A 24,064-nucleotide genomic window follows, 5' to 3' on the forward strand; every position below is an offset into this window, starting at 1 on the left:
TCAAAAACATCTTAACAAAACAAAAAGGGGGAATAGGCCACAGCCTGACCCCAAAAGCAAGACTATCCATGGCACTGTTTACATATAATTTTTTGAATCAAAACTGCAATGATCGCTCCCCGGCGATGGAGCATTGTAGCCCTTCTCCCGCCAACAAAGGATGGGTAAAGTGGAAGGATGTCCTAACGGGACAGTGGATGGGCCCGGATCCAGTGGTCAGCTGGAACCGAGGCGCGGTTTGTGTGTCCCCACAGGAAAAGGAACCACTGTGGGTACCGGAGCGATTGATAAGAAAGACTCCAAGCCCCACAAAGGAAGAAAAAGGAGAAGGGGACCATAATGCTAAGGACCAACTTGACAACGCAGAAGGAGAACAATGACACCCTAGCCAAGGCACCGAACCACCTACTGCTGGGTGTGGTAATGTATACTCTGGTATTCCTCTTTGGGGTCTGCCTGGGACGGAGCGCCTTCTTGTTTGCTCATGCACCGCGCCCTGTCAACTGGCATAAAATATGCCTGGCGGTACTACTGCTGATTAACGGTGCTTATGCTGAAATAGTATGGGGGGCTACATCCCCCAGCCCTGTCCATTGTTTCAGTTACATCTCCAACCCTCCCGCGAACCTATGCCCACAACTGTACAGCTAGATTGCCATGCCTTCCTGATGCCCCGATTACTTCCCATGAGTTCAATATCACTGTGCCCCTCTCTAATGATATGGTGGTTTTCTCCACCTTTAAGCCCCCAAATGCTTCCTCGCTGCCCAACTGGATCATGTTTACTGAGGAAAGCATCAGTTGGGGACCGAGAAAGACAGGTGCCTCTGGATGGCATCCTTCTTCCCCGAGGAGATGAGTGATGGAGTCAATGACGGGTAAGGCGGGAGGGGCTCTCCCGACCAACCTAAGACAGACCCCACTCTATTAGGGTCCTCTCATGGAGCTAAGTTGTTGGCATTGAGATGCGAGACCAAGGGTACTGCAGTGCCACCCGCCCCAAAGCTGGGGGGAAGGCAGGAATGAATGTCTATATGCATCCAGGTTCGGTTCACAAAAGCCTGGCCCTGCGAAAAAATGAACCACTCACCTCAAGCATGGTCCTAGCGCGAGGATATGCATCGAAATGAGGTGATGCACAGCGGGGTATAGACCTCTACATTCTCTCATGCCGTGGCCTACAAAGTAGGCCCACTCCCAGGTATCTAACAACATCATACCTTGGAGGGACCCTTAGATCCACCGCCTTTAATAAAGAAAAAAGGGGGAGATGTCGGGAGCCGAGCCAGAGGACCTGCCTAAGCAGATGAGGCCTGTAGGAAAGAGCGAAGCCTTCAGTAGATTACCCCTCCCATCGAATGATGCCAAGATGGCGCCCGTTTCCTACTTCCGTATTCTTACCCTCAGCTTCTGCCTAGCTACAGCTGATGTCCCCCAATCAGACTTTGCCACGCCTTGTTACCCTATAGGACAGGACTATAGATATAAGGACAGAGCAGGAGGTAGAGAGGAAGAGAAGACACGCAGACCATAGAGAGTGGAGGACTACGCGGGGTTACTCAACAGAGAGAGCCCCACTGGAGAGTCCGATCAGGGAGGAACGTTCCGGGGACGACCTGTGTGGAGAGTCAATAAACGCGACCTCTGTCTCTGCATTCTGGTGTGTCGTGTGAGTCAGTTCCCCTGCCGGTCGGGGGTTCAGAGGCCGCGCGGCGCACCCCATCCCTATAAATAACCAGCTAGAGTAAAATAGAGGTTGTTCCCCTTAAAGGGTAGGGGCAAAGAGGAACAAAAGCCACAAAAAGGCCCGGGAGTTTAGATCAGTGGCCTAAGAGCCTGCCTGGCAAGCATGAGGTCATGAGTTCGATCCCTGGTACCAGAAAAAAAAAGTACAAAAAGAACAGCAAGTCAGCTTTCCCTTTAGTAGAAGTTCTCAGTACCATTCGTAATGTGTTCTTATAGAAACAAAACACAGAAAGCCTGAAGTGTGACCAAGGATCTAGAACCCTTCACTAATTTACAGAGAAATGAGAGGAAGAGAAACATGTTAAATACCACCAAGGAACAGAGTTTGAAAAATCCAGAGTACAGAAAACCAGGCAGACAACACAGTTCTTCACAGTTCTTCTTTAGATGATAAGACAGATAGATAAATAGATAAAATAACTTGTAAATCAAAAGAAACTTTGAGAAACCTGTTAACAAGGGCCTATTTGAATACTGATTCATCCACCCCATACTGTGAAAGGCAACTAGGAGCTGGACATGATGGCACATGCCCCTAATCCCAGCACTTGGAAGGCTGAGGCAGGAGAATCATCACAAGTTCAAGGCCAGACTGGACTACATTGTGGGTTCAAGATCAGCCTGAATTACATAGCGAGACCCTGTCAAAAAGATAACTAGGGGAATATAAATATTGAATTGGTATTGATGATGCTAAAGAATGTTCAATTTCTATAGATATGATAATAGAATTGTGGGGAGTAGTTAAAGGTTTTTTTCCTGCAGATATGGATGCATAAAAATTTACAAATGAAAGTACTTGTTTAAAAATAACCTAGGCTGGGGGTTAGAAATGGGTGAAAGTACAGATGTAGCAAGATTAGTTATGTAGGGGCTGGGGATTTAGCTCAGCGGCATAAGCACCTGCCTTGCAAGCAAGCAGTCATGAGTTCAATCCCTGGTACCGATAAAAATGAAAAAGACAAAAAAAAAAAAGAAAAAAAAAAAAGATTAGTTATGTATTGATAATGACTGAAATCGGGTCATTTGGTAAATCAGGTTCATTATTCTATTATCCCTACTTTTATAATATGTTTATAAGCTTCCACAATAAGTTTTTCAAAAGGAACTTCTTTGCAGCCCGAGGCTCATCTGAATTGCATGCATCATGCAGAGACCCAAAGTTTGGGGTCTAGGAATGATGTCCACTGCCTGGGGAGAACAAGGTGTGTATGTGTGTGTGGTGCCTGGATCAATCCAAAGGCCTCATGTACAGTGGGCTAGGCGAGCCTTCTACCACAGCTACACCCTGGCTGCCCTAATCTTTGCTTATACTCCCATCCTAGAACTTCTGGATTGTGGTTAAAGCTCAGCATCTCTGATCTTAAACTCTGCCCTTACTCCTGTACAAGCAAATGTGGAAACTCAGTTTAGTTAAATGAAATACTTTTAATGACCAGTCTTTACAGCCCTAATATCTAATGCTCCTCCACAAAGAAGCATACGGTAATTCTCCCTTCCTTCCCTAACGTTTGGTCAATATCCAGATGATACTACATCTTTGTAATGGCCAGAAGGTGCTCTGCACGGGGTTAAGCACAAAACACTTGCAGTCTTTCCTAACAGACCTGGGGGGAGGTGCTGGCTACTCCCTCCATATCTTGCCTGTTAAAATAAACAGACCGTCCCAAGTGCACAGGCTTCCTGATGACAGTGTAACATGGAGCTGAGACTCAGATCTGGCTTAAGTCTCAGTTCTAGCGTGATCCACTCTGAGACTTTCAGAAAATGATGAAAATCTCTCTAGGTTTCCTTATCATTATGGCCACAATGACAATATATATTTTGCAGTGTTACTGTGTTGAATATAATAGTTCTGGGCAAAAGGCCAATTAAGTGCTCAATAAACCCACTAGCTCCCATATAAACCCATGCACAACTTACAGATCCATTCATCACAGCATGCATGATGAACAGATCTACCACGTCCAAGCATGCTCTGAATGAAAAAAACTTAGGCATGCCTGCTATAGCCTGAGGACACAAGCTCTCCATTGATGTCCAGACTGGCCATGGCATATCATGGTGATGCTTGACCTCTGACCCCATGCCCGCCCATATTCCTATGGCAAGCTGCAAAGGTACCTGTGTCCTCCGGGGAACCATAGGAGGGGCTGCCCTGGGATAAGGTAGCCCAGCTTGAGTCCTCATCACTGGCTGCACTGTTCCGCATGCCAAATAGGAGGCTGGCACTCTTGCCATGTTCCCTGGGGCCATCTGTAGGAGGCTGGGGCCCAGCACGGACCTCCACACTCTCCAGGGGCTCAGGCAGCCCTGGGGGAGAAGACAAGTCCTCCTCCTCTTCATCATCCTCATCTTCATCATCCTCCTCGGCCTCCCCTGCTGCCTTCTCCTCTCCCTCATCTGGCCCATGCTCTTGGGTGCTGATGATCAGGCCAGGTCCTCGAAGCCCTCGGTTAGCTGCATTTTGGGCTGAGAGCTCCAGCTCAGAGTATAGATGCATTAGCCCTTTGGGGCCCAACGGTGCGGTTTCAGGATCCTGATTGGCTTCCTCTGCCAGGGTCAAGGTCACGTTGCGATTCTGGTCACGGTGGGCTGTGGCTGCCCGCCGGAGCTGGTTCTGGCCCTCCTTCAGCCACTTGGCATTGGCAGGGCCTGGCTCAGGCCCACCACCCTCCCCCATGGCACTGCGCAGGTCCTTGGGTCCTACAGCTGTGGCCTGCAGCTTGGCGTTGAGCAGCTGGTTGTGAGCAGCGTGCAGGGGCAGGGGCAGGCTCAGTGCAGGGCCTCCGTGGCTGTTGGCATTAATGGCCGACTGGCTCAGGGACGATGGGACAGACATGGCCTTGGCTGATCCTGTGGAGTGGGAAGGGGGGACCATGTTGAGCCTTGTGGGCAGGATAACCCCTCACCTTCCCACACTCAGTGGGCCCGCACTCACTGCTCCATTCCCCAGGCGTTGTTTTCTCAAGAGAAAGACTGGACTCAATTCTCTTTGCACCATCAAGGCCATGCCCACGTCTGTAGCCCACCCTAGCCCCAAATTCTCCAGCTCAAAGTTTTTCAGGGAAATGTAGCCTGCGCCTGCTTTGCCTTCACCACACCAGCACAGCTTCTACACAGTGGCTCTCTGTGCATCTCCACATCCCCACCCAGCTCATCTGATCGGCGCTTACTGTGCCAGGGGCACAGCTGGCATGGGGCTGGCCCATGCTTTTTGAACACTGGACACTGATTGTCCCTTTCTTCCTGCCTCACTGTTATTCAGAGCCCCATTACTATGCGCTCCCCAGACTGTTTGTATCAACTACCACTGAACTCACCAGTCCCCAAGCCTACCCTACATGAGGTACAGTGTAACTGACAGCAGAGTCAGACCTCTAGGCACAGCACAGGAAGGCTGGCCACAGAGGAAGGGGCCAGCATAAACATGCAGCTACTTGGCCAGAGGAAGCTACGTTTTGGTGACTATTTCTATGACGTGGCACAGTTCCCCTGCCAGCTCTTACAATGCCATATGCTCAGGTCACTGCAGGAGCCCTTGACCTGGACCCTTCAGCCCTTCAGTTCTTTGCCCAAATGTCACCTGCTTAGCAAGGTCTTGCCTGAGCAACCATTTGAAAACTGCAAGCTAACCCTCCCCTCTCAGCAACCCTACACTCTGCCCAGGCACCTATCCCCATCTGACAAGTTACTGTAGCATTTACTTAGCTTAATGATTGCATCCTCATGACTAATTTAAGCTCCATGTTGGTGAGATTTTGTATTTTTCTGTAATACACTATGCCCAGTGCCTAGCACAGTCCTGGCGTAGAACAGGAACTCAATAAGCATTTGTTGAATGAATGCAGGAATCTGCCCTCCCACTCCTCCAGACCCTATTTTAGCATCTCCTCTGCCAGTGTCGGAAAACACTGGTTATGTCACTGAGTCTCAGCAGTGGCTCGCGGTACCCAAACAAAAGCCCCTCCTGCCCTGAAAATGAGAGGCTGTCCTCTTCTACAACGCAACTCACCCCATCTCCTCAGAGGTCTTCCTTAGAAGCCCCACTGAGCACCTCCCTGCCTTGTTGAGCCCTGCCCATCCTCCCTGTTGCTCTGCTCCAAGGCCTTCCTCAGCCCCTTCCCATCCTCCACACTGTCTGACCTTCCACCATTCTGCTACTCTTCCCTGGCCCCACTATAAAGCTCTCTCCTGAGACCTTCTCTGTCCCTCATCTCCAAGTTCTTCCTCCCTAAGCAACTACACCCCAGTTGCCCCACCCTGCATCACTGCAGCCCCTCCCTCAGGAGCTGTACCTCATTCCCTCCTTTTCTGCAGGCTTGGGTCACCCTCACAGACCTCTCTTCCTACCTGACCAGCCCCCATCATGGGCCATCTCCAGCCCACTGCACTGTGGGTCTTTCTTTCTAACTTCCACTGTACAGCCCACTGCACTCCTCAGTTTCTTCTGAGTCCATTCTCCCCCACTCCCTGTTCTCCTGGACACCCCACTGCTCCACTCTCTCTGCACAGGCTGCCTGAGCTGGCTCTTATTTCCTCAGCTCTGGTGCAAGGACCTAAGGAGAGAGCCTCATCTCACCTTTCTATCAGTTTAAGCTCTTTAGGTTCTAGCACAAAGCTGTGCATACATCTATAAAAGCAGCAGGAAAAAAAATGTTTCTGTAATGTTTCTGGCTCATGTGTCACTGTTAGTGTGCTCTACCTGGGCAATGAAGAAACTCATGGTCACTAAGATAAGTGAAGGAAAAAAATAGCTCTGCCTCTACCAGAACCACAGTAATCTTCCAAAAATGGAAAGCAGATTGTGTCACACCCTGGTTCAAAAAATTAAAGGGCTCAACACTGCCTTTAGGATAGTATCCGAGCTCATTAGCAGGACACTCAAAGCCCCCTTGAGCCAATCTCTATACAATCTCAGATCTGTTTCTCCTCCTTTATACGTATTCTCTAGCTGCATGAACTGTGTCAGCTTCTGGCATATGTCACACATGTCAAACAAAGCCTTGGGTTTTTGTTTACATTGCGCTGTCAGCCTGGAATCCTGCACCCCTGAAATAACCTCTTCTTATACTTCCAAACTTGGCTCACTTGTCACAGGTTCTAAGTAATCTTTCCTGTTCTCTCCCCACCCTCAAGTGACTACTCCCTCCTTTGTGTCCCACAACATCCAGGACCTCACGCTATCAGGATCAGAGACCAAGTCTTATTCAATTTCACATTCTCATTGCCAAGGAGAGTCTGATGTATGTCTGCCAGGGTGAGTTGCTTCATGTAGAAAGAAAGATGGAAAGGAAAGACATAAAGGAGAAATAGGAAGCTTGGAAGTGGCTGAGAATAAATACCAAGGAAGTTTGTGTGGCTCCATCGGCCAAGGATAGGCAAAGGCAGTCTTAGGGAGGGTACAGGAGAATGATGACAGGATCCTGAAAGAGTAATAAAGGGATAAGGGTACCAGACAGACGAGGCTGAAATCTAGGAAGAGAGAGGGAGAATTCATTTAAATAACATCCTCGGTCACAGATGGTTCAACAGTAACAACTCCCTCAGTCAATTTCTGGCAGTGGAAGATCAGAAGACCTTAGGATGATGAGCCCTTTTTTTGAAACAGGAGTTCAAGGATCCAGTTTTCTCAGAGGTCAGACTGAGGCCATTCTCTTAGTGGCAGGATGTGCTCAGAGAAGAACACATCTCTGCAAGGCTGGGACAATGAAAACACCAGTGGACTTCAGGCAGCCCCGCCAATCTGGTCACCAGGACGAGAATGGGGAGGTTCTACTGTAAGTACTGAAACCTGAGCAGCTATCCCAAAGGAGTGTGGTCACCATTGCCTCTTGGAAGGTCAGAGAGATGACCAGCGGCCCAGTTTCTCCAAGAAGAAGCACAACCCAGCCTCTCTTCTCTCATTGGAGTTATCCTAAAGATAACTAGAACATCTCAAAAACTGGAAAGAGCAAAATGGGTTCTGCCTCAAGGCAGAAAGCCTGAAAGAGCCTTCTAGATGGAAACTAAGAGGAGGAGCCATTAAGCCTAAAGAAAGGGATATCAGATCACAGGTGCTACTCTTACTCTTGCTCAAAATCAGGGTCGTCCAAGCTTACTAATGCCACAGACTATGCTAGGATGGAGGAGAGTGATGAACAATAAGGAAATAGTTCCTCCCTGGAGGGTCCACCAGTCTAGGGGAAAGAGTCACTGAAACACTCTGTGCAGTGCGGATGAACAAACGAATGACTACCGAGGTGGGGGAGTCACAAGGGACCACCCCAGGGGCTTTCTCCAACCCAGCTCAGTGATGGCCTGCCTGAGCCTACAACACAGTTCTTCTCAGATTACCCCTTTCAGCTCCCCTGCCTATCAAGATGACATTCTCTCCTGATTCACAGTAGAAAGGGAAGCCATATTCTTAATATTCTTAAATAATATTCTTAAACAAATTCACCAACTTGAGTACCTATTATTTTCCTTCTTCCTAAAACCAACTGCTGCTCCTGGAATTTGGATCCTTCACTTTGTCTTTCTAGGAATTCTATGCTATCATTTATCCATTTTCCTCTTCTATATGATCAACCTGGATTTCTCAACAGGATTCAAAACCTCACAACTTGAAAACAAAATATTTTTTGGCCTGACCCTCCTCCACAGCCATTGTGGATAGCTCATTAGTGTCTCTTTTCTCTCCCACCTTCTTTCTTTTTTTTTTGGTCTTTTTCGTTTTTATCGGTACCAGGGATTGAACTCACGACTGCCTGCTTGCAAGGCAGGTGCTTATGCCGCTGAGCTAAATCCCCAGCCCCTCTCCCACCTTCTTGAAAGAGTTCTCTACTCACCATCACCATTTCCTTACTTGTCACCCCTCTGCCCTTTCTAGTCCAGCTTCCATTCCTAGCACTACTCAGTAAATAGTATTTACTAAGGTCAGTATGACCTCAGCGTCATGTAATCCAACAGATGCTTGCTCATCTAGCAGCATTTGATCCCATGAACCTCTCATTGAACTTTATTTCTTTTCTTTTTTTTAATAAAGTTTATTTAGAAAAGTAAAAGTGAAGAATAAAGGAGAAACTGGCTCTGCAGAGTGAGTGTGGGTTGAGTAAAAAGGAAAAAGCAAGATAAAAATACACCCTTGAGGACACCAGGTGGGCTATTGTGAAGAAAAGTCACTTGTGCAGGGACCAATTCTCTATGGTGAATGGGATCATCATGTGTATCCAAAATGTACCAATAAAATATGATTTAAAAAAAAAAAGAAAGCCATAATAGCCTCATCCAACTTTCATACATGGCTTCCACACTCTAAATTTCCTGGTTTTCTTTCTATGATTCTGGCTTCTACATGTTGGCTTCTTAAGACACCTTTCTCTACCAGCCATTATAGGTTAGTTTGTTCTTATTCCTTTTTTCCCTTCCTATGTTCAGTGTATGTATTTAATCACACCTACATTTCAGTCTCCACCTATACACTGATGACTCTAAAATTTACATCTGTTTCAGATCTCTCATCTGAACTCCAAACTTTCTACTGAACAGTTCCATTTGGATGTCTCCAATGCCCCTTAAACTAATATGCCATTCATACTTCTCACAGCTGACCTAGTAGAGGTTCTCTTTTGGGAACTGGGATCATGGAATGATATAACCGCCTACCGTGTTATGCAGGCTACAAAGGGATATTATTTTTGATATACCTTTTCCCTCACTCCCTATATTCAATCTGTCCCCAGGTACTGAACTAAGAAAACTTTTTTTGGACTCCATCTACACTGCACCTCCTTTACCAACAACAATCTACACTGGGGTCAAAGGCCTTAAGACTGAAATTCTTATCATAGCCTAAACTGTGCTGGTTAGCCTGACTCCTATTTGCTTTCCTCCTGCACCGAGCCAAATTGGCTTACATTTGATTCCTCAAAGACCTCATACTTTCTCTTTGAACAAGACTATCTTTCTCCTTGGGACTTCTTTCCCTGCTCCTTTACATCTTAGTTCAAGTGTCATGTTCTCAGAAAAGCCTTCCTTGACCCTCTCTCCCTATCCCCAAGCCAGTTTAGTTTCTGTTCTTGTGGGGGCTCTCAAAACAGCACATATCTTTCCTTCCTGATTGTTATGGCTGTGTCTAGATGTTCCCCCAAAACCTCATGTAGTCATAATGGAGGCTTTTCAGAGATAGCTGAATGAATCTACAGTGTGTGGGGCTGGAATCAAGTGTATGTGATTATTAAATCAGTCCACTGATTGGTTTGGCATAGTTCTGGCTAGGATTGAGGGTGTGCTACACCACTCTAATCCTGGTACCCTGGGTACAATAAAAGGACAGAAAATGGGCTAATGTGCTCTCACCCACCTGCTTGCTGTGAAGTATTTCTCCTTTTTGAAGCCCCTCTGCCAAACTACCCTGCCTTTGGAACTACTTCACTATGGACTGAAACGTCTACAAACTGTGAGCTAAATAAACCTTAACCCCTTTAACTTTGGGTGTTGGGTATTCTGTCTCAGCAAAGAGAAAAGGAACTAAGACAGTGGTATTTATTACATTTGTAATGTTACTGGTTTTGATTTTCCTCCTAGATTATCCATAAGGTCAAGGGCCTAGCCAAATAGATAAGATAGATAGATAGAGCCAGTATCTAACCCAGTATCTGGTAAATATTTTTGAATGAATAAATATCAGATGCATTATCTTAAGGGATCATTGTGAATGCTATGTTGAGAATACCTTAAGGGACATAAACAAGACAGTATGTTACTAGAGCATCTGAGAAAAAAAAGATGACAATCTAAATCAAGTTTAACAGAAGGAGGGATGGGGTAAAATGAATGGATTTGAGAAATGTTTTAAAAGTGGTTGTGAAAGAATTTGGTGACATTGGATGTAGAGGGGTGCAGGAAAGGGGTGCATCTAGCATGTTGCCCAGAATTCCAGCCTGGGTAACTGATTAGGAAGTGGCCATTTCTAACATTCGAAAGAAGATTTGAAAGCAGGATGGGCAGGAAACTAGGGGCGTTAATTCAGCTTGGAGTTTGCAGCCTGTAACTCCTATTGGATTTTCAAAGGGATGTCAAGAAGACAGCTGGATATATGAGTCTGGGATTTCAGGAGAGGCGTCTGGATCAGATATGTAAATCTGGGAATCATCAGCATATGTATGAAATTTGATGCTTTGGAAGTGAATAAAATACCCAGGAAGAAGGGAAAAGGGGCAGAATGAAAGAAAACAGCTCAGGACAGAACCAAGAGCATCATCAACATCAAATAAAGAGGGAGGGAGGACAAGGGAGAGAGCAGCAGCAGACAATGCCTAGGAGAGAAACTGGGAAAATGCTTCAAGGAGAGTGAACTGACACCACCAGCATAAACGCTGCTAAAAAGTAGAAGGATCACAGGCGAGTATCCACTGGAGTCTGCCACAGGGAGGTCTCTGGTGACCTTGGCACTGGCAGTGTCAGTATATGACAGGAACAGAATGGAGTGGTTTTAAGAATGAATGGGAAGTTGGGCAGTGTAGACAAGGTTTTGGCTTTGAAGGGTGGTAAGAGCTAGGTCCACAGCTGGAGGGGCTCTGGTTGCAAGATACTCACAGGCAGATTCAAAACAGATTATTCAGAACAATCGCTGAACCGGAGATGCGAAAACTGCTCCTGCCAGGGCTAGGCCTCCTGGCAGAGCTGGGACACAGCTGGCACCAAGGCACACCCCTCGGTCGCGGAGGGCAACAGAATGCGGCTTGACAGCTCCGTGGCCTGGGACCTCCGCTGGAATCCCCACGACGTTCTCTCACCCCACCCCACCCCAGCCCAGGCAACCCAGCCCACCCCACCGCACCCCGAGTCCCCTTCCAGGGCCTGCACCTCCCCTCCCCCACCCACTCTTCCCCTCGCTTCGCGCCCCTCCCCTGCATTCGCCCCTAGACACCCCGAGGAGCAGAAGGTGAAGATTTGGGGAAAGGACGCTGGAGGGCCAAGGTGGACCGGTGGGCCTGCGAGGGAAACGCGAGGGGCTCAGAAGGCGCGCGGCCCTTGGGGATGGGCCTGGCCGAGACCTGGGCCGCGGCGGGGCAGGGGCTGCAGGGCCAGGCGGCTGCCGGGGATCGGATTGGGATCCGGCCGCGGGGCTGGGCCCGGGCTGGGGCAGCTCCTACCTGCGCGGCGAGGCCCCAGGCCCAGGTGGCGGAGGTGGCTCAGGCTGCGGGGCTCGAGCTCCACCGCTGCTTCTCCATCACAACATCCCCCGCCCAGGAGCGCGCAGGCCGCGGGGCCGCGCCCTGAGCGCGGGGACGCGCGGGGAGGGGGCGGGGCGCCATCTTGGGCCGGCGCGGCGCGGGCGTGAGGCTGCAGGCGACGCTGGCTGCTGCGCCCCGGGCCTCGCCCCACGGGGCCCACCCGCCGCCCCGAACCCCTGGGCGGCCCGGCGGCGGCAGTAGCAGACCCCACCGCCGCCCGGAAGGCCGCGCACTCACCGCGCGCTCGCTCGGCCTGGCCGTGCCGCCGGAGAGGCAGAGACCCGCGTCGGGATGTGAAGAACTCGCGTTCATCGACCGCGTAGACCGCACGGGCCATGTGAACGCCGATCCTCGCGCGTCAGCCCTGCGCCGGGGCCGCGGCGGTTCTCATTCTCCGGCGGCGGCGGCCGATGCAGAGGCTCGGAGAGGTAAAGCGCCGGCCAGCAGCGCGGTCCGTGGTGCGATCCGGCTGGAACTCGAGAGGCTTCCGAGCGCCGTGGCCGGCTGCCGAGCTGTGAGATCAGTTGCTCCCCGGCAGAGTTCACAAGAGGGAAGGAAAAGGGAGAACGAGAATGGAAGATGTGCGGGGAGGGCGGGGAGGGGGCGCAGTGTTTACGTCCGCCCCTCCCGGAGAGCGGGGCGGATCCCCGAGGTCAGATCACCGCCCAGAAGCCGTAGAGGATCCGGATGGCAGCGTTTTCGTTACCACGCAGAAACCCTCCAAAGGCACAGTCCTCGGAGGCCCTCAGGCCGAAGTTTTAATTTGCTGAATCTGTTAACTATTGACAACTGACTGGAGGTGCACCTAGAACTAAATCCAAATCTTCTAAGGTGTTTTATTGGGGTGAAAATCAATCTCTCTCTCTCTCTCTCTCTCTCTCTCTCTCTCTCTCTCTCTCTCTCTCTCCCTCCCTCTCTCTCTCCCTGGATGTAGCTCACTTCATCCATTGCAGTGAATAGGATGAACCCTTATTTTCTGGTTTGCCCAAGCCAGCAGGGTTGACTTTGAAAATACTTTCACTTCACCTGAGGTGAATATACATGTTGTAACTGTTTGAAACATGGTGGAAATTTTCAAGTATATATTTAAAAAGAACGCTATAATGGACCTTAATATACCCATCACTCATTTTCTACAGTTAACAGTTCATTATAAGTTGGCAAGCACCTATGATATACTGTGTCCCAACCAGGCCCTAAGGGATTCTAGATAAATCACATTTGACTGTAACCCACCTAGAGGAGGTGATGTCTGACCTGAATCCTTGAACCATGAGCAAGGATTACCCAGGAAAGGAAAGGTGTCCTTTTTTCAGTCAATCATCCCTTCACTAGCTTTCAACAAATAATTATTAGACATAAGGCACTGTCCTTGGTGCTAGGAACACATAGGAAATCAACTATTGAGTCCCTGCCTTCCTGCTGTTTGAATTTAACAGAGGAGAGAGACATTAAGCACATAATTAGAAATGTGCTGAGTGTGGTGAAGGAGAAGTACAGGTCCCCACGTGAGAGGACTTAATTTGGCCCTGGAGATTTGGAGACTTCACAGGAAGTGGCACTTAATGTGAAGGGAGGGGATGAAGGAAGTAGAGATTGGGCAGAAGAGGAGTAGGAGAAATACAGCAAGGCCACTGTGGGTATTGCTATGGTTTGAAACTCCTACCAAAATATAGGTTAAAATTTAATTTCTATTATAAAGTGTAGAGAGATGGGACCAATTTCTCTTAAACAGTTTAAGTGAAATAAATCACATACTTAAGCGTAAATAGCACATGAAATCCAAAAATATAAATATAAGAAATCCAAAATATAAATAAAAGATAGGATTTGGTTTAGTTTTTGGTTTTTTGAGACAGTTTCTCAATGCAGTTCAGGTTGACCTTGAACCTTCTTGCAACCCTGGCTGGCCTAAAACTCATGATAATCTTTCTACCTCAGCTTTCCAAATGCAGATTTATGGCACCATACCCAGCTGAAAGATAGATAATAAGAGAAACATTTTTCTCAAATGAGAAGGATCGAGAGATGAAGAAGGGGAAAGGGAGGATAGGGCAAAGTACTGAAAAAAGAATGCATATATATGTACATGTACCAACTCTCCACAAGGAGTGTAATTATTATGTACTGCAATTATGTACTAATAAAAAGTAAAAACTCAGAAAAGAGGTAATAAGGCATAAAAGTTTGTTGCAGTTAGGGTTTGCAAGGAAAACAATGTAACACAGGGCACATAATTTATAGGATTATTTTATAATAGCCAAAGAGCCACATACAAAAAAGTACAAATCTGTCCACATACTAAAGATCCAAAGAATCCAGCTAAGGGCCCAGATCCCATGGCAATGTCCTGCATGAGCCCAGTTGAAGACCTAGAGCCCATGACAATGTCTCATGAAAGTCTGTATCAAGGATCTGTGCTGGTGAGGCCCAGAGGTCAGCAATGGAAGCTAGAAAGTCTGTGCCAGTGGGATGAAAGATCTGTGTCAATAGGCTGAGGGATCTGCATTGGAGCCAAGAAGTGACACTCAATGTAAGGAACAGGGACCCCCAAAAAACTACCACAGCCATCTTCAGTGACTAAGTGGTTCTCAAGTGATGAGAACAGGCAAGTTCATATCAGGAAGCCAGCATGACAAGCTTCTCCATGAGACTAAATGGCACACCATCTTCCCCTCCAGAGGCAGAAAGTGAGGACCAGAGTTTCCTCAAAGTGAATTGCAGCCATTCTCAGCAACAAGGTCTGAGCTCCTCTGATGATAACATCCAAGTTCATATCAGGGAAGCCAAGAATGACAAGCCCCTCCAGGAGAACCAGCAGCAACAGCAGAGCCAACAACACTACTTCTTTCTCTCCAGTTCTCCTTTTTATGTTGGCAACAATCTTCAGGAGAGCCATCCACACCTACCACAGCACTGATTTAGTTCTGCTGGGTGTTACACATTGACCACCAGTTACCAATCCACCAAGGTTTCTGCTCCTATAAATGGGTAATCAATTTATTCATGAGTTAATGGACTAATGGGTTACCAAAGCCAGTTGGTCTCAGTCTCTTCTATTTAACCCCTATGCCATGTGATGCCCTGTGCCACCCTAGGACTCTATGGAGTCTCTACCAGCACGGGGACCTTCACCAAATATAACCCCTTGATCATAAACCTTCCAGCCCCCAGAACTATAAGCTGAGTAATCCTCTGCTTTATAAATTACCAAGTATGTGGTAATGAGTCATAACTATAGAAAAAGAACTTAAGATAGGTGTGAGGATACAGAGGAATAGTAGAAGAATGGCATAAGAACTGGAAATGCTGGAGGTGCCAAGTCAAGGATGACCTGTATGTTCAGCTAACAGTTATGAACTCTAAGACCAGTGGAAAATTATTAAAGGATTTGAAACAAGGGATTCGCATGTTCACTCTTAAACTTTAGAAGATCATTTCTGGCTCCTTAGGGAAAACAGGAGAGCAAAACTGGAAGACTAGGAAGCAATGAAGGCAGTGTAGCTGGAAGACAATGATAGCTTTGGATGATATCATTGAAAGTAAGGAGGGAGAAATTTGTAGGTTTAATGAACATTAAGGAGATAGAACTCACAGATATTAGTGACCAACTGGTTGGTTGGCTGTGGAACTATGGAGAAAAGATGACTTGAGCTTTTTTTTTTTGCTTGAGCAAATGAAACAAATCCAGAAGTATCATCTACTTACAAATGGCTCCCTAGAATATTTGTCCTCCCAATAATCTGACCAGGCTGCTATATTAGTCAGGAAATATCTTCAGGTTAGCAGGGAAATATCAGAGGGACACTGTATGATAGGGATGAGGAAAGGGATAGAATTAGGGTACGAAAAGGAAGGTGTTCCGTTTACCTGGTCATCATCTTCCTGTTGTATTTAACCCATATACAGACTTTGTGAATTCCTTAACTACCCCTAGGTCTGCACAGCCTCCTGACCTAGGGAGAATCCGCATGTGTCCTTCACTGGCACTTTGCTATTCTGATGTTATTCAAGGCAGAAGAGCAACCTGTAGCCTATGAACCACTTTGGATGCTGTGAACGGTTCTGACTAATCTGGATCCTTCTAAGGCAGCAATTTTAAAATATTACAGTGGAACTATTGTGAATGATTTGAATTAAAAGCCAACCATCCAGTTATTACCAAGAGTAATTGCCTTATGTTATGTCGTTTGATAGAACAGCAAAAACACTACCAAGCAGTTGGTACCCAAGTCACCTATATGGAAATCAGAGTTTTCATCTCTATTAACCCAATTCCTTTTTTATGGAAAAAAAAAGGTAAAGCAAAATCTCATAACAGTAGGAGAATAACAGTAGTTAATATATTGCATATTGTTATATTTAAAGTAGTTCTTCAGTGTACAAGATATGGGCCTTAAAATTTTTCTCCAATCAATATTAGTGTAAACTTTCCCTTTCAGTGAACTAAGAGACACTAATAGTATAACTGATATGCTTTTCCCCACTTTTCCCTACTGTCCTTTCCCCTCTCACCCATCCTTTCCCTTTGAACCATTTTCTTCCCATCTCACAATATCTGCTGTACATTTTAGACCTTATTCACTCGGTTTCTCACATGAGGGAGACTACAATGTTTACACATGTGGTCTGATTTATTTCATGTAATGAGTATAGCCTCAAATTGCATCTATTTATCTATAAAAGTCTCAAGTTTATCCTTCTTTATGACTAAGTAGTACTCCATTGTTTAGAAAAGACCACATCTTTTTTATCCATTCTTTGTTGATAGATATTTGGGTTATTTCCAAGATTGAGATATTACAAATTGTGTTGCTATAAATGGGGACATATATTACTGTGGTATGATGTTTTTATTCTGGGAAGATACCCAGAGGGGGAATAGCTGAGTCCAATGGAATCTCTAATCCTAGTTTTTTGAGGAATATCCATACTGATTTCCACAGTGGCTGTACCAGCCTGCACTCCCACCAACAGTGCAGAAGGGTTCCTTTTGCCCCACAGTCTGCCCCCTCAGCATTTATTATTGGTTGATTTCTTGATGATAGCCATTGTTTCTGAAACACCCCAATCTTTCTCTTCTTTTCCTTTTGTGAATTTTTTTTTGAGGCAGGATCTCACTATGTAATTTAGACTGGAATTTAACTTACTATTATAGCGCAGGCCAGCCTTGAACTCACACAGATCCTCCTGCCTCAGGCTCTCAAGTGCTGGTTCTATAACGCAAAAGTAGCTTTATCCTCCGTTATATATGAGTATTGTTTTTATGTTGTAATTTTTCTGGTAGGTACAAATTTCCTTCTGGTTGGTAGTTTTTATTTGGAAAATCTTTGAAGAGTAAAACCTTCTCGTATACTACATGAAGTGGAATTCAGAAGTCAGATTTAAGGCCTGGAGAGAATTTCTTCAGTGCCCTTCAACAGCACTATTTAACACACACTCAGAACAGTGTGTGAGGTGAGAAAAGGATTGAGAAGTAAACATGGGAAATGCCAGCATTTCCCATGAGCTAGCAAAGGAAAAGAAGGCCAGGAAGGAAACTGAGGAGGAATAGACGGGGAAGTGAAGAATCAGGAAGCAGTAATACCGTGGGAGAAATTCAAGAGAAGAAAGACAAATTCCTATGATTTGATCTGCATCAGCTGGAAAATGGGGGCAGAAGCCACAATTCATTTGAGCAAATGGAAAATGAGAAAATGGAATAAATTCTTGCATACTCCCCTTTTGAGATACTTGGGTTTGGGGTGTGTGTGTGTGTGTGTGTGTGTGTGTGTGCTGATACAAAGGTCTGGGCTGACCTTAAACTCACTATGCAGCCTAGGCTGGCCTCAAACTTAGTGCTCCTCCTGCCTCAGGTTTCTGAGTGCTGGGATTACTGGCATATACCACCACACCTGGCACTTGTTTTTGTTTTGTTTTGGTTTTGGTTTTTATTTTTTGAGACACAGTCTTGTTATGTAGTCCAGGTTGGCCTTGAACTTACTGTGTAGCTCAAACTGGCCTCAAACTCACAGCAATCCTCCTGCCTCAGCTTCCCAAATGCTGGGATTGCAGGTGTGTGCCACCACATCCAGCCTGAGATATTTTGAATAGAAAACAGATGGTAGCTATAAAGTTATATGAGATTAAAATTTCTAGTTTTGTGGCATTGAGTTTGGTTAAAAACTAAAATAGAATTACCATACAATCCAACAATCCTGCTATTGATATATCTCCTATACACAGTGCATATATCTATTGAATGTAGCCAAAGGAACTGAAATCAATATGGCAAAGGGATATCTGAACTCTCATGTTCATCACAGCATTATTCACAGTAACCAGGATATGGGTTCAACCTAAGTACCCATCAACTGGTAGAGAGATGGGTAAAGAAAATCCGGTGCATGTACACAATAAAATACTATTCAGGGGCAGGGGATTTAGCTCAGTTGCTTAGGGTGAGGTTGCGAGTTTGGTACAAAAAAGAAAAGAAAAAGTAGCTGCATTGTTTCATGAATTCCCTCACCATGATACTCACACTAGTAATTAACATATTACAATATGCAGTTTAATTGTGGAAGATGACAAAGTAGTTTCCCCAAATCCAGCACATTAACTTTAATATTATTCCCCTCCTGGGTATTTTCCCAGAAAAACTGAAAAGGTCATATCACAGTGATATATGCACACCCATGTTCATAGAAGCCCAATTTGTAATAGCCAGATCTTGGAAACAATCAAGATGCCCATCAACCACAGAGTGGATGAAAAAGATGTGGTATTTTTATACAATGAAATACTACTCAGCTATAAAAAAGGATGATTTTTGAGGCCTTCATAAGTAAATGGAGACAACTTGAGGCAATCCTCATTAGTGAAATAAGAATCATATTTATAAATATCACATTGTGTCTCTAGTGTAAAAAGTAGTAAGAAATGTAGGCGTAATAAAACCCAAAATATGTAATTGCTATAATTAAAAAAGGGGAAAAGAAAGTGCTCTGAATGATATAACTGCATGTACGTTTAAGTGTGTAGGATTGATAACCATATTACCAAGTTTTTGTTGGATAGTTAAACAGAACTGTTTGCTGTCTCGCTGATTGAATGTCCACTTTGTATGCTTTATTTTTGTAACTTTTCTAAGAAGACAATATGTAGTTATCAACTAGTGATTTCTTACTGTTTTTTTTTTGAAATTATGTATTATCTCTACCCTTTTTCTGTTTTTTTTTCTTTAAATAAAAAAAGAAATACTATTCAGCTTTAAAAGGGGTAGAGAGCTGTGTTTTGTGGCAAAAATGGGCAAACCTAGAGGGTGTTGTACTAAGCAAAGTAGGCCGGGCACAAAAAGACAAGTACCATGTGATCTCAATTATATGTAAAGTCTAACGAAGGTGAATGTACAGGAGCACACAGTTGCATGGTAGTTACCAGGGGCTGGGGGGTGGGTAGAAAGTGAGGGAATGGGAAGTTGCTGATCAAAGGGTACAAATTTCCAGATTGGAGGAATCTGTATTGAGAGCTATTAAATAGCAGGGTGATTATATTAAAAAATAATATGCTGATATTTCAGAGTAAGAGAATAAATTTCAAATATCTGACCATAAAAATGACAGGTAAATAAGACAAAGAACATGTTAACTAGTTGGACTTAATCATTTCATGTTATATGCATATATCAAAAATCATACTGTATGTATGTAAATGTATGTAATTGTTACTCATAATGCCTTCAGATTTAATAGGAACCAACTTCCTTCTGTTACCCATAAATGTAAGTAATTGTTACTCATCAATAACAATAATAATTCTTTTAAAAAGAAACTGAAAAATGAAATTTGAATTTCATCTCTGAGGTTTAAAAAATTCTGGTTTTAAGGGCCAGAGATTTAGCTCAGTGGCATAGGCGCCTGCCTGGCAAGCACAAGATCATGAGTTCAATCCCTGATGCTACCAAAAAAAATTCTGGTTTCAATTTTTTTTTTTTTTTTTTAATGATAGCTGGTGGTGTTGGTGCATGCTTGTAACCCCAAGAGGATCTTAAATTTGAGCACAACCCAGCCTGGCCAACTTAGTTTCTTAGCAAGATCTTTCTCAAAATGAAAAACAGGAAGGGGGTGTAGCTCGGTGCAGAGGCTCTGAGTTTAGGTTCAGTCCTCAGTACCACACTCCCACAAAATAATTCCATGCAAGAGAGTATAAATTTGTTAGACCTCTTGTCAGGGGAAAAAGCAGTCTTCCCAAGAATAAGCCAACTGAAAGGAAGCAGAGCTTCAGGACAGGGAGTGACAGATGACTGACAACATCAATATAATTCCTATACTTATCTTTACTTGAAATCAAATCTGCCATAGATTATTTTAGCTATGGAAGTAATACATTTCCCTTTTGCTTATGCCACTCTGAGCTTTATTCCTTGCAACTAAGAGCTGTGATGAGTCTGAGTAAGTGTGGCAGCCATTGCCCTTGGTCCTCATTCTCACCTTCACTCTGCTGTCATCGCCCCTGTGTCACCACTGTAGGAAAACAAAAACCGCAGTTCTCACATTTGCTTGTCAGGAAGTTGGTTCCTATTAAATCTGAAGGCAGAAGGAAGGGAAAAGCCCCACAGTTTCTGGCAGGGCCTGTGGCAGCATCAGCAGCAGTGGTTCCTGCCGAGCAGAAGTGAAGAGGGTTTCAGTAGAACAGGAATTAGTGAAACAGAAAGTTAGAATTCTATTAGACAGTAAGGACAGTGGCCTCCAAATGGAGTCAGGAAGCCCAAATGGAGTCTGTTAAGTCACAGCCCTCTACAGACCTTACAAAAGCATTACCAGGTGTCCGTCAGCTGTCCAAAGCCTCCCCAGAGCACGATCAGGCAGGCCACTGGCTCAAGGGTGCGTGAAGCCTGCGTGGGCCCTGAGTGAGCACTGCATAGATCTGACCCTAAAACTGTGTATCCTGTGCTAGGTCAGAGATCATATTGCTGACACAATGACCCAAGCTGCCTTCTAAACACCTTAAAAATTCCCAAACAGCCTTCTTGAGTTTCCTGCTCAGAACCCCTTCCTGGCTAACATAAGGAGCCTTACTTCCTTACCTTTCTATCCCTTAGTTTCTTGCCTTTCCATCTGTCAAATAAATTTCCTTGCACTCTGCGTCCTCCATCTGTAGTTTCAGTCTTCATCGTGGTGGGACACAACACCAGCACTACCAGCACTACAAGCTCACCCAGACCTGTGGGCTGCAGTTTCTGATTCTTTGCCTTTTCTCCCTTTTGCTCCTCTGAATCTTCCTGATCTCTGGTTAACCTTACTTTTTCTCTTGTGTGTCTACAAACCTCCCTACAACTTTCTAATAATTCCTTGCATTAAATCTTTCTTATCTGGAATAACTAGAGTGGTCTCTGTGTTGTTAATGAAAAATGAATGATGTAATGCACATTCCTATTTTGCATACACAGGCAAGGCGCGCATACACACAAATGCAGTTCAGAAAGGCTGAGTCTCTCAAATCTGCAGGGAGTGAGGTTTAGCTGGCATTGGACATAAGACATGTTTGATTTTGGTTATTATTTTTGTTTAATCACTCGATAAAACTTAAAGTAGGACAGAAAAATAAAAATATCATTAAGAAACTTGTTCAGATGACCAGCATTGATGTTTTATTTGGGCTAGTAAAAGCAGTTTTTAGGGAATGGAAAACTAAGAACCAGTACTGGGATTACAGGCATGTGCCACACAACCAGTTCCTGTCCTTTTTTGTATGGTGCAATTGAGTTTTTTGTTTTGTTTTGTTTTGTTTTCCTGTTGTTGTAGGAGATCTTTGTGATGCTGCACCTGTCCGTTCATCTGTCAGCTCACCAGTGTGCTCCACAATTTTTTTGCATAGTTCCCTGGGCAGAAACATTTCGTTTTTCATCTGCTGTAAATGATTTCTTGTGAGTTCCACTCCTAATCTTCTAAGAAAATTTTTCTGTGGTATTTTGCGCTTTTATTTTCTCTGTAAGCTATCAAACTACTGATGACACACATTTAGGGTTGAGTAAAATGCAACCACTGGCCAACATTTTATGTTTCAGGTGACATCATAGTTGCTGCATTACATGTCCTCTGCCTTTAGTTTTGTTGTAGAAAGTCTCTATCTCAGTCTTCTAGTTTGTTGAGGTTTCCCTATCAGTACTTCCATCGTGGTGTGATGTGGACATCAGCAGTACCAGTTTGTTTTTCTTTGCTATGTCCTGTTAGATTTATCTGGCACAATAGAGAAGCAAAAAGTAAAGAAAAAAGAACAAGTTTATTGAGGATGTGGAAAGGAGCACACAACCCATGGTGGTTGGGGCCATTTCCTTTGATCAGACAGAGAGGGTTATATGACCTCTGACCAGAAGTGGCACGTGGGGCCATGGGGCGCCTAGGGCGGATACTGATGATGTGTGAGGAACGGATTGGAATTCACAAACAGGAAAGGGAGCTGCAATTAGGGCTGAAGAAGAAGGATGAAGTGGTAAGCATTCCCACTTTGGCCTTCTGCCATGTTAGATTACCACCATAATTGTACAGTAACTTATACTAGGGCAAGAACCTTTCAAATATGAGGCCATTATTATATCTTGCTGAAATCCAAAGATTTTACTCTCTCTCTCTCTCTCTCTCTCTCTCTCTCTCTCTCTCTTTTTTTAAACCGGGGATCGAGCTCACGACTGTGTGCTTACAAGGTAGGCGCTTATGCCACTGAGCTAAATTCCCAGCTTTTCTCTGTCTTGAAATTACCCACAGATGCAGCTACTGAGACATATGACTGGCTACTAGTCTGTTAAAGTACAAATTTACAGTGGATCAGTTGTTATAACCCAATGTTACACTCTACAAGCAAAGAAAAGGTGATTGGAGCTAGGACACAGAACCTCAGAGTAAAGGCCCCTGCTAGAGTTTCAGATGATTTTTTGAGCCTAAGACAAACCAACCACCAACCTCAGCTGGGCTGGGAAAGTAGAGGAGAAAAAGAGTCTCATCTAGCCCCAGTTGTCTGTGAGGTAGGCCCAATCCCCAGTCAAATGACTGTTGGCAGGCTGGGAAGGTAAACCTTTGGTCAGTTGATGATCGGAAATGAACAAAGTACTATATCTTTTATGCCAGCAACCCTGCCTGGCCTAGGAGACTGACGGGTTGGTCAGAGCTGTCTGCTGGCTGAGCTCTTTGTTATACTAAGATGCTAAAAATTAAAATAATTGATTAAAAGATAATTAACAAAATAGTTACTTAAAAAGGTAGTTATTAATAATATTGTCATTCTGTACTGAGCTCATTACCCTAGTAACCAAGCACCAACCACATAGTTATAAATTAACTGACCACGTTGTTCTGCTGTTCGGTAATGCATCATTCCCCCCCCCCACGTTAGTGACCTGTATGCTATGTCAACTTTTGTTCCCCTTGTAAGAGACAAATGATGCTGTGTCAACCACTGTTCCCTTTATGAGAGACAAATGTTCCTGGAATTGGCAGACCAAGGGCTATGAATTGGCTAACCACCCACTGTGAAATGCCTCTGACCTCAAGCAAAGGGGAACAAAGGCCCACCTTGTTTCTGTTTCTCACCACTATGTACTTAATGATCAATGAGCTAATCATAAATGAACTATAAAAATCAGTCAAAACTCTGAGTTGCACAGCTTTGCAAATTCCATCTGCACTGTGTCGCTGGGCCAGCTAAAATAAAAGCGCTTCTTTTAAAAAAGATGTCTTGCCCCATTTGTCATCTTGGGGTCTTGCCCCATTTTTCATCATGGGCCCTGTTTTTTGAGTAGAGTACAACACTCTTATGTTCCTCAAATGTGATTTGTGGTGTCACATCCTGAACCATTCCTCCTCTTCCCCTCCAACTTGTCTCTGACACATAGCTGGTATCTTTGTCACCCAACTCCATTCCACTTGTTATCTTACCTCATGGCAGCCCAATTCTTGTCATTTTCATCTGACATGCTACCCCTCCAACCTAACAAGAACCCTTCATGGTACTCTGACCAATCCACCTTGCACACGCACAGCCACCCTAGCGTCCATGGCTCCTGATGCCTGGGGGTCAGTTGGTGGCCAGTTATTAGCAGGCTGAAGCAGTGTCCTAGTTCTACC

The 24,064-nt window shown here is 45.1% G+C and overlaps 1 protein-coding gene across 3 annotated transcripts in view; it reads right to left on the minus strand.

Moving 5' to 3' along the window:
• The window catches only part of Apbb1 (amyloid beta precursor protein binding family B member 1), a 31,041-nt gene extending 18,506 nt beyond the window's left edge, over nt 1-12,535 (minus strand). Inside the window, exons 1-3 of one of the 3 annotated variants that reach the window (XM_063256625.1) lie at nt 12,204-12,535; nt 3,871-4,602; nt 2,654-2,683 (exon numbers count right to left, since the gene is read on the minus strand). In XM_063256625.1, coding sequence (XP_063112695.1) covers nt 2,654-2,683; nt 3,871-4,602; nt 12,204-12,303 — 862 coding nt within the window. In that variant the 5' untranslated portion in view covers nt 12,304-12,535. Of the gene's footprint in view, nt 1-2,653; nt 2,684-3,870; nt 4,603-11,885; nt 12,043-12,203 lie in introns of those variants that run through there. The other 2 variants (XM_063256626.1, XM_005001659.4) reach the window with 2 other exon arrangements.
• Between the last annotated feature and the right edge of the window lie 11,529 nt (nt 12,536-24,064).

Source organism: Cavia porcellus, unplaced genomic scaffold, assembly GCF_034190915.1.
Source record: "Cavia porcellus strain 051 isolate PalLab524CR breed Dunkin Hartley unplaced genomic scaffold, mCavPor4.1 scaffold_9, whole genome shotgun sequence".
Classification (NCBI taxonomy): Eukaryota; Metazoa; Chordata; class Mammalia; order Rodentia; family Caviidae; genus Cavia; species Cavia porcellus.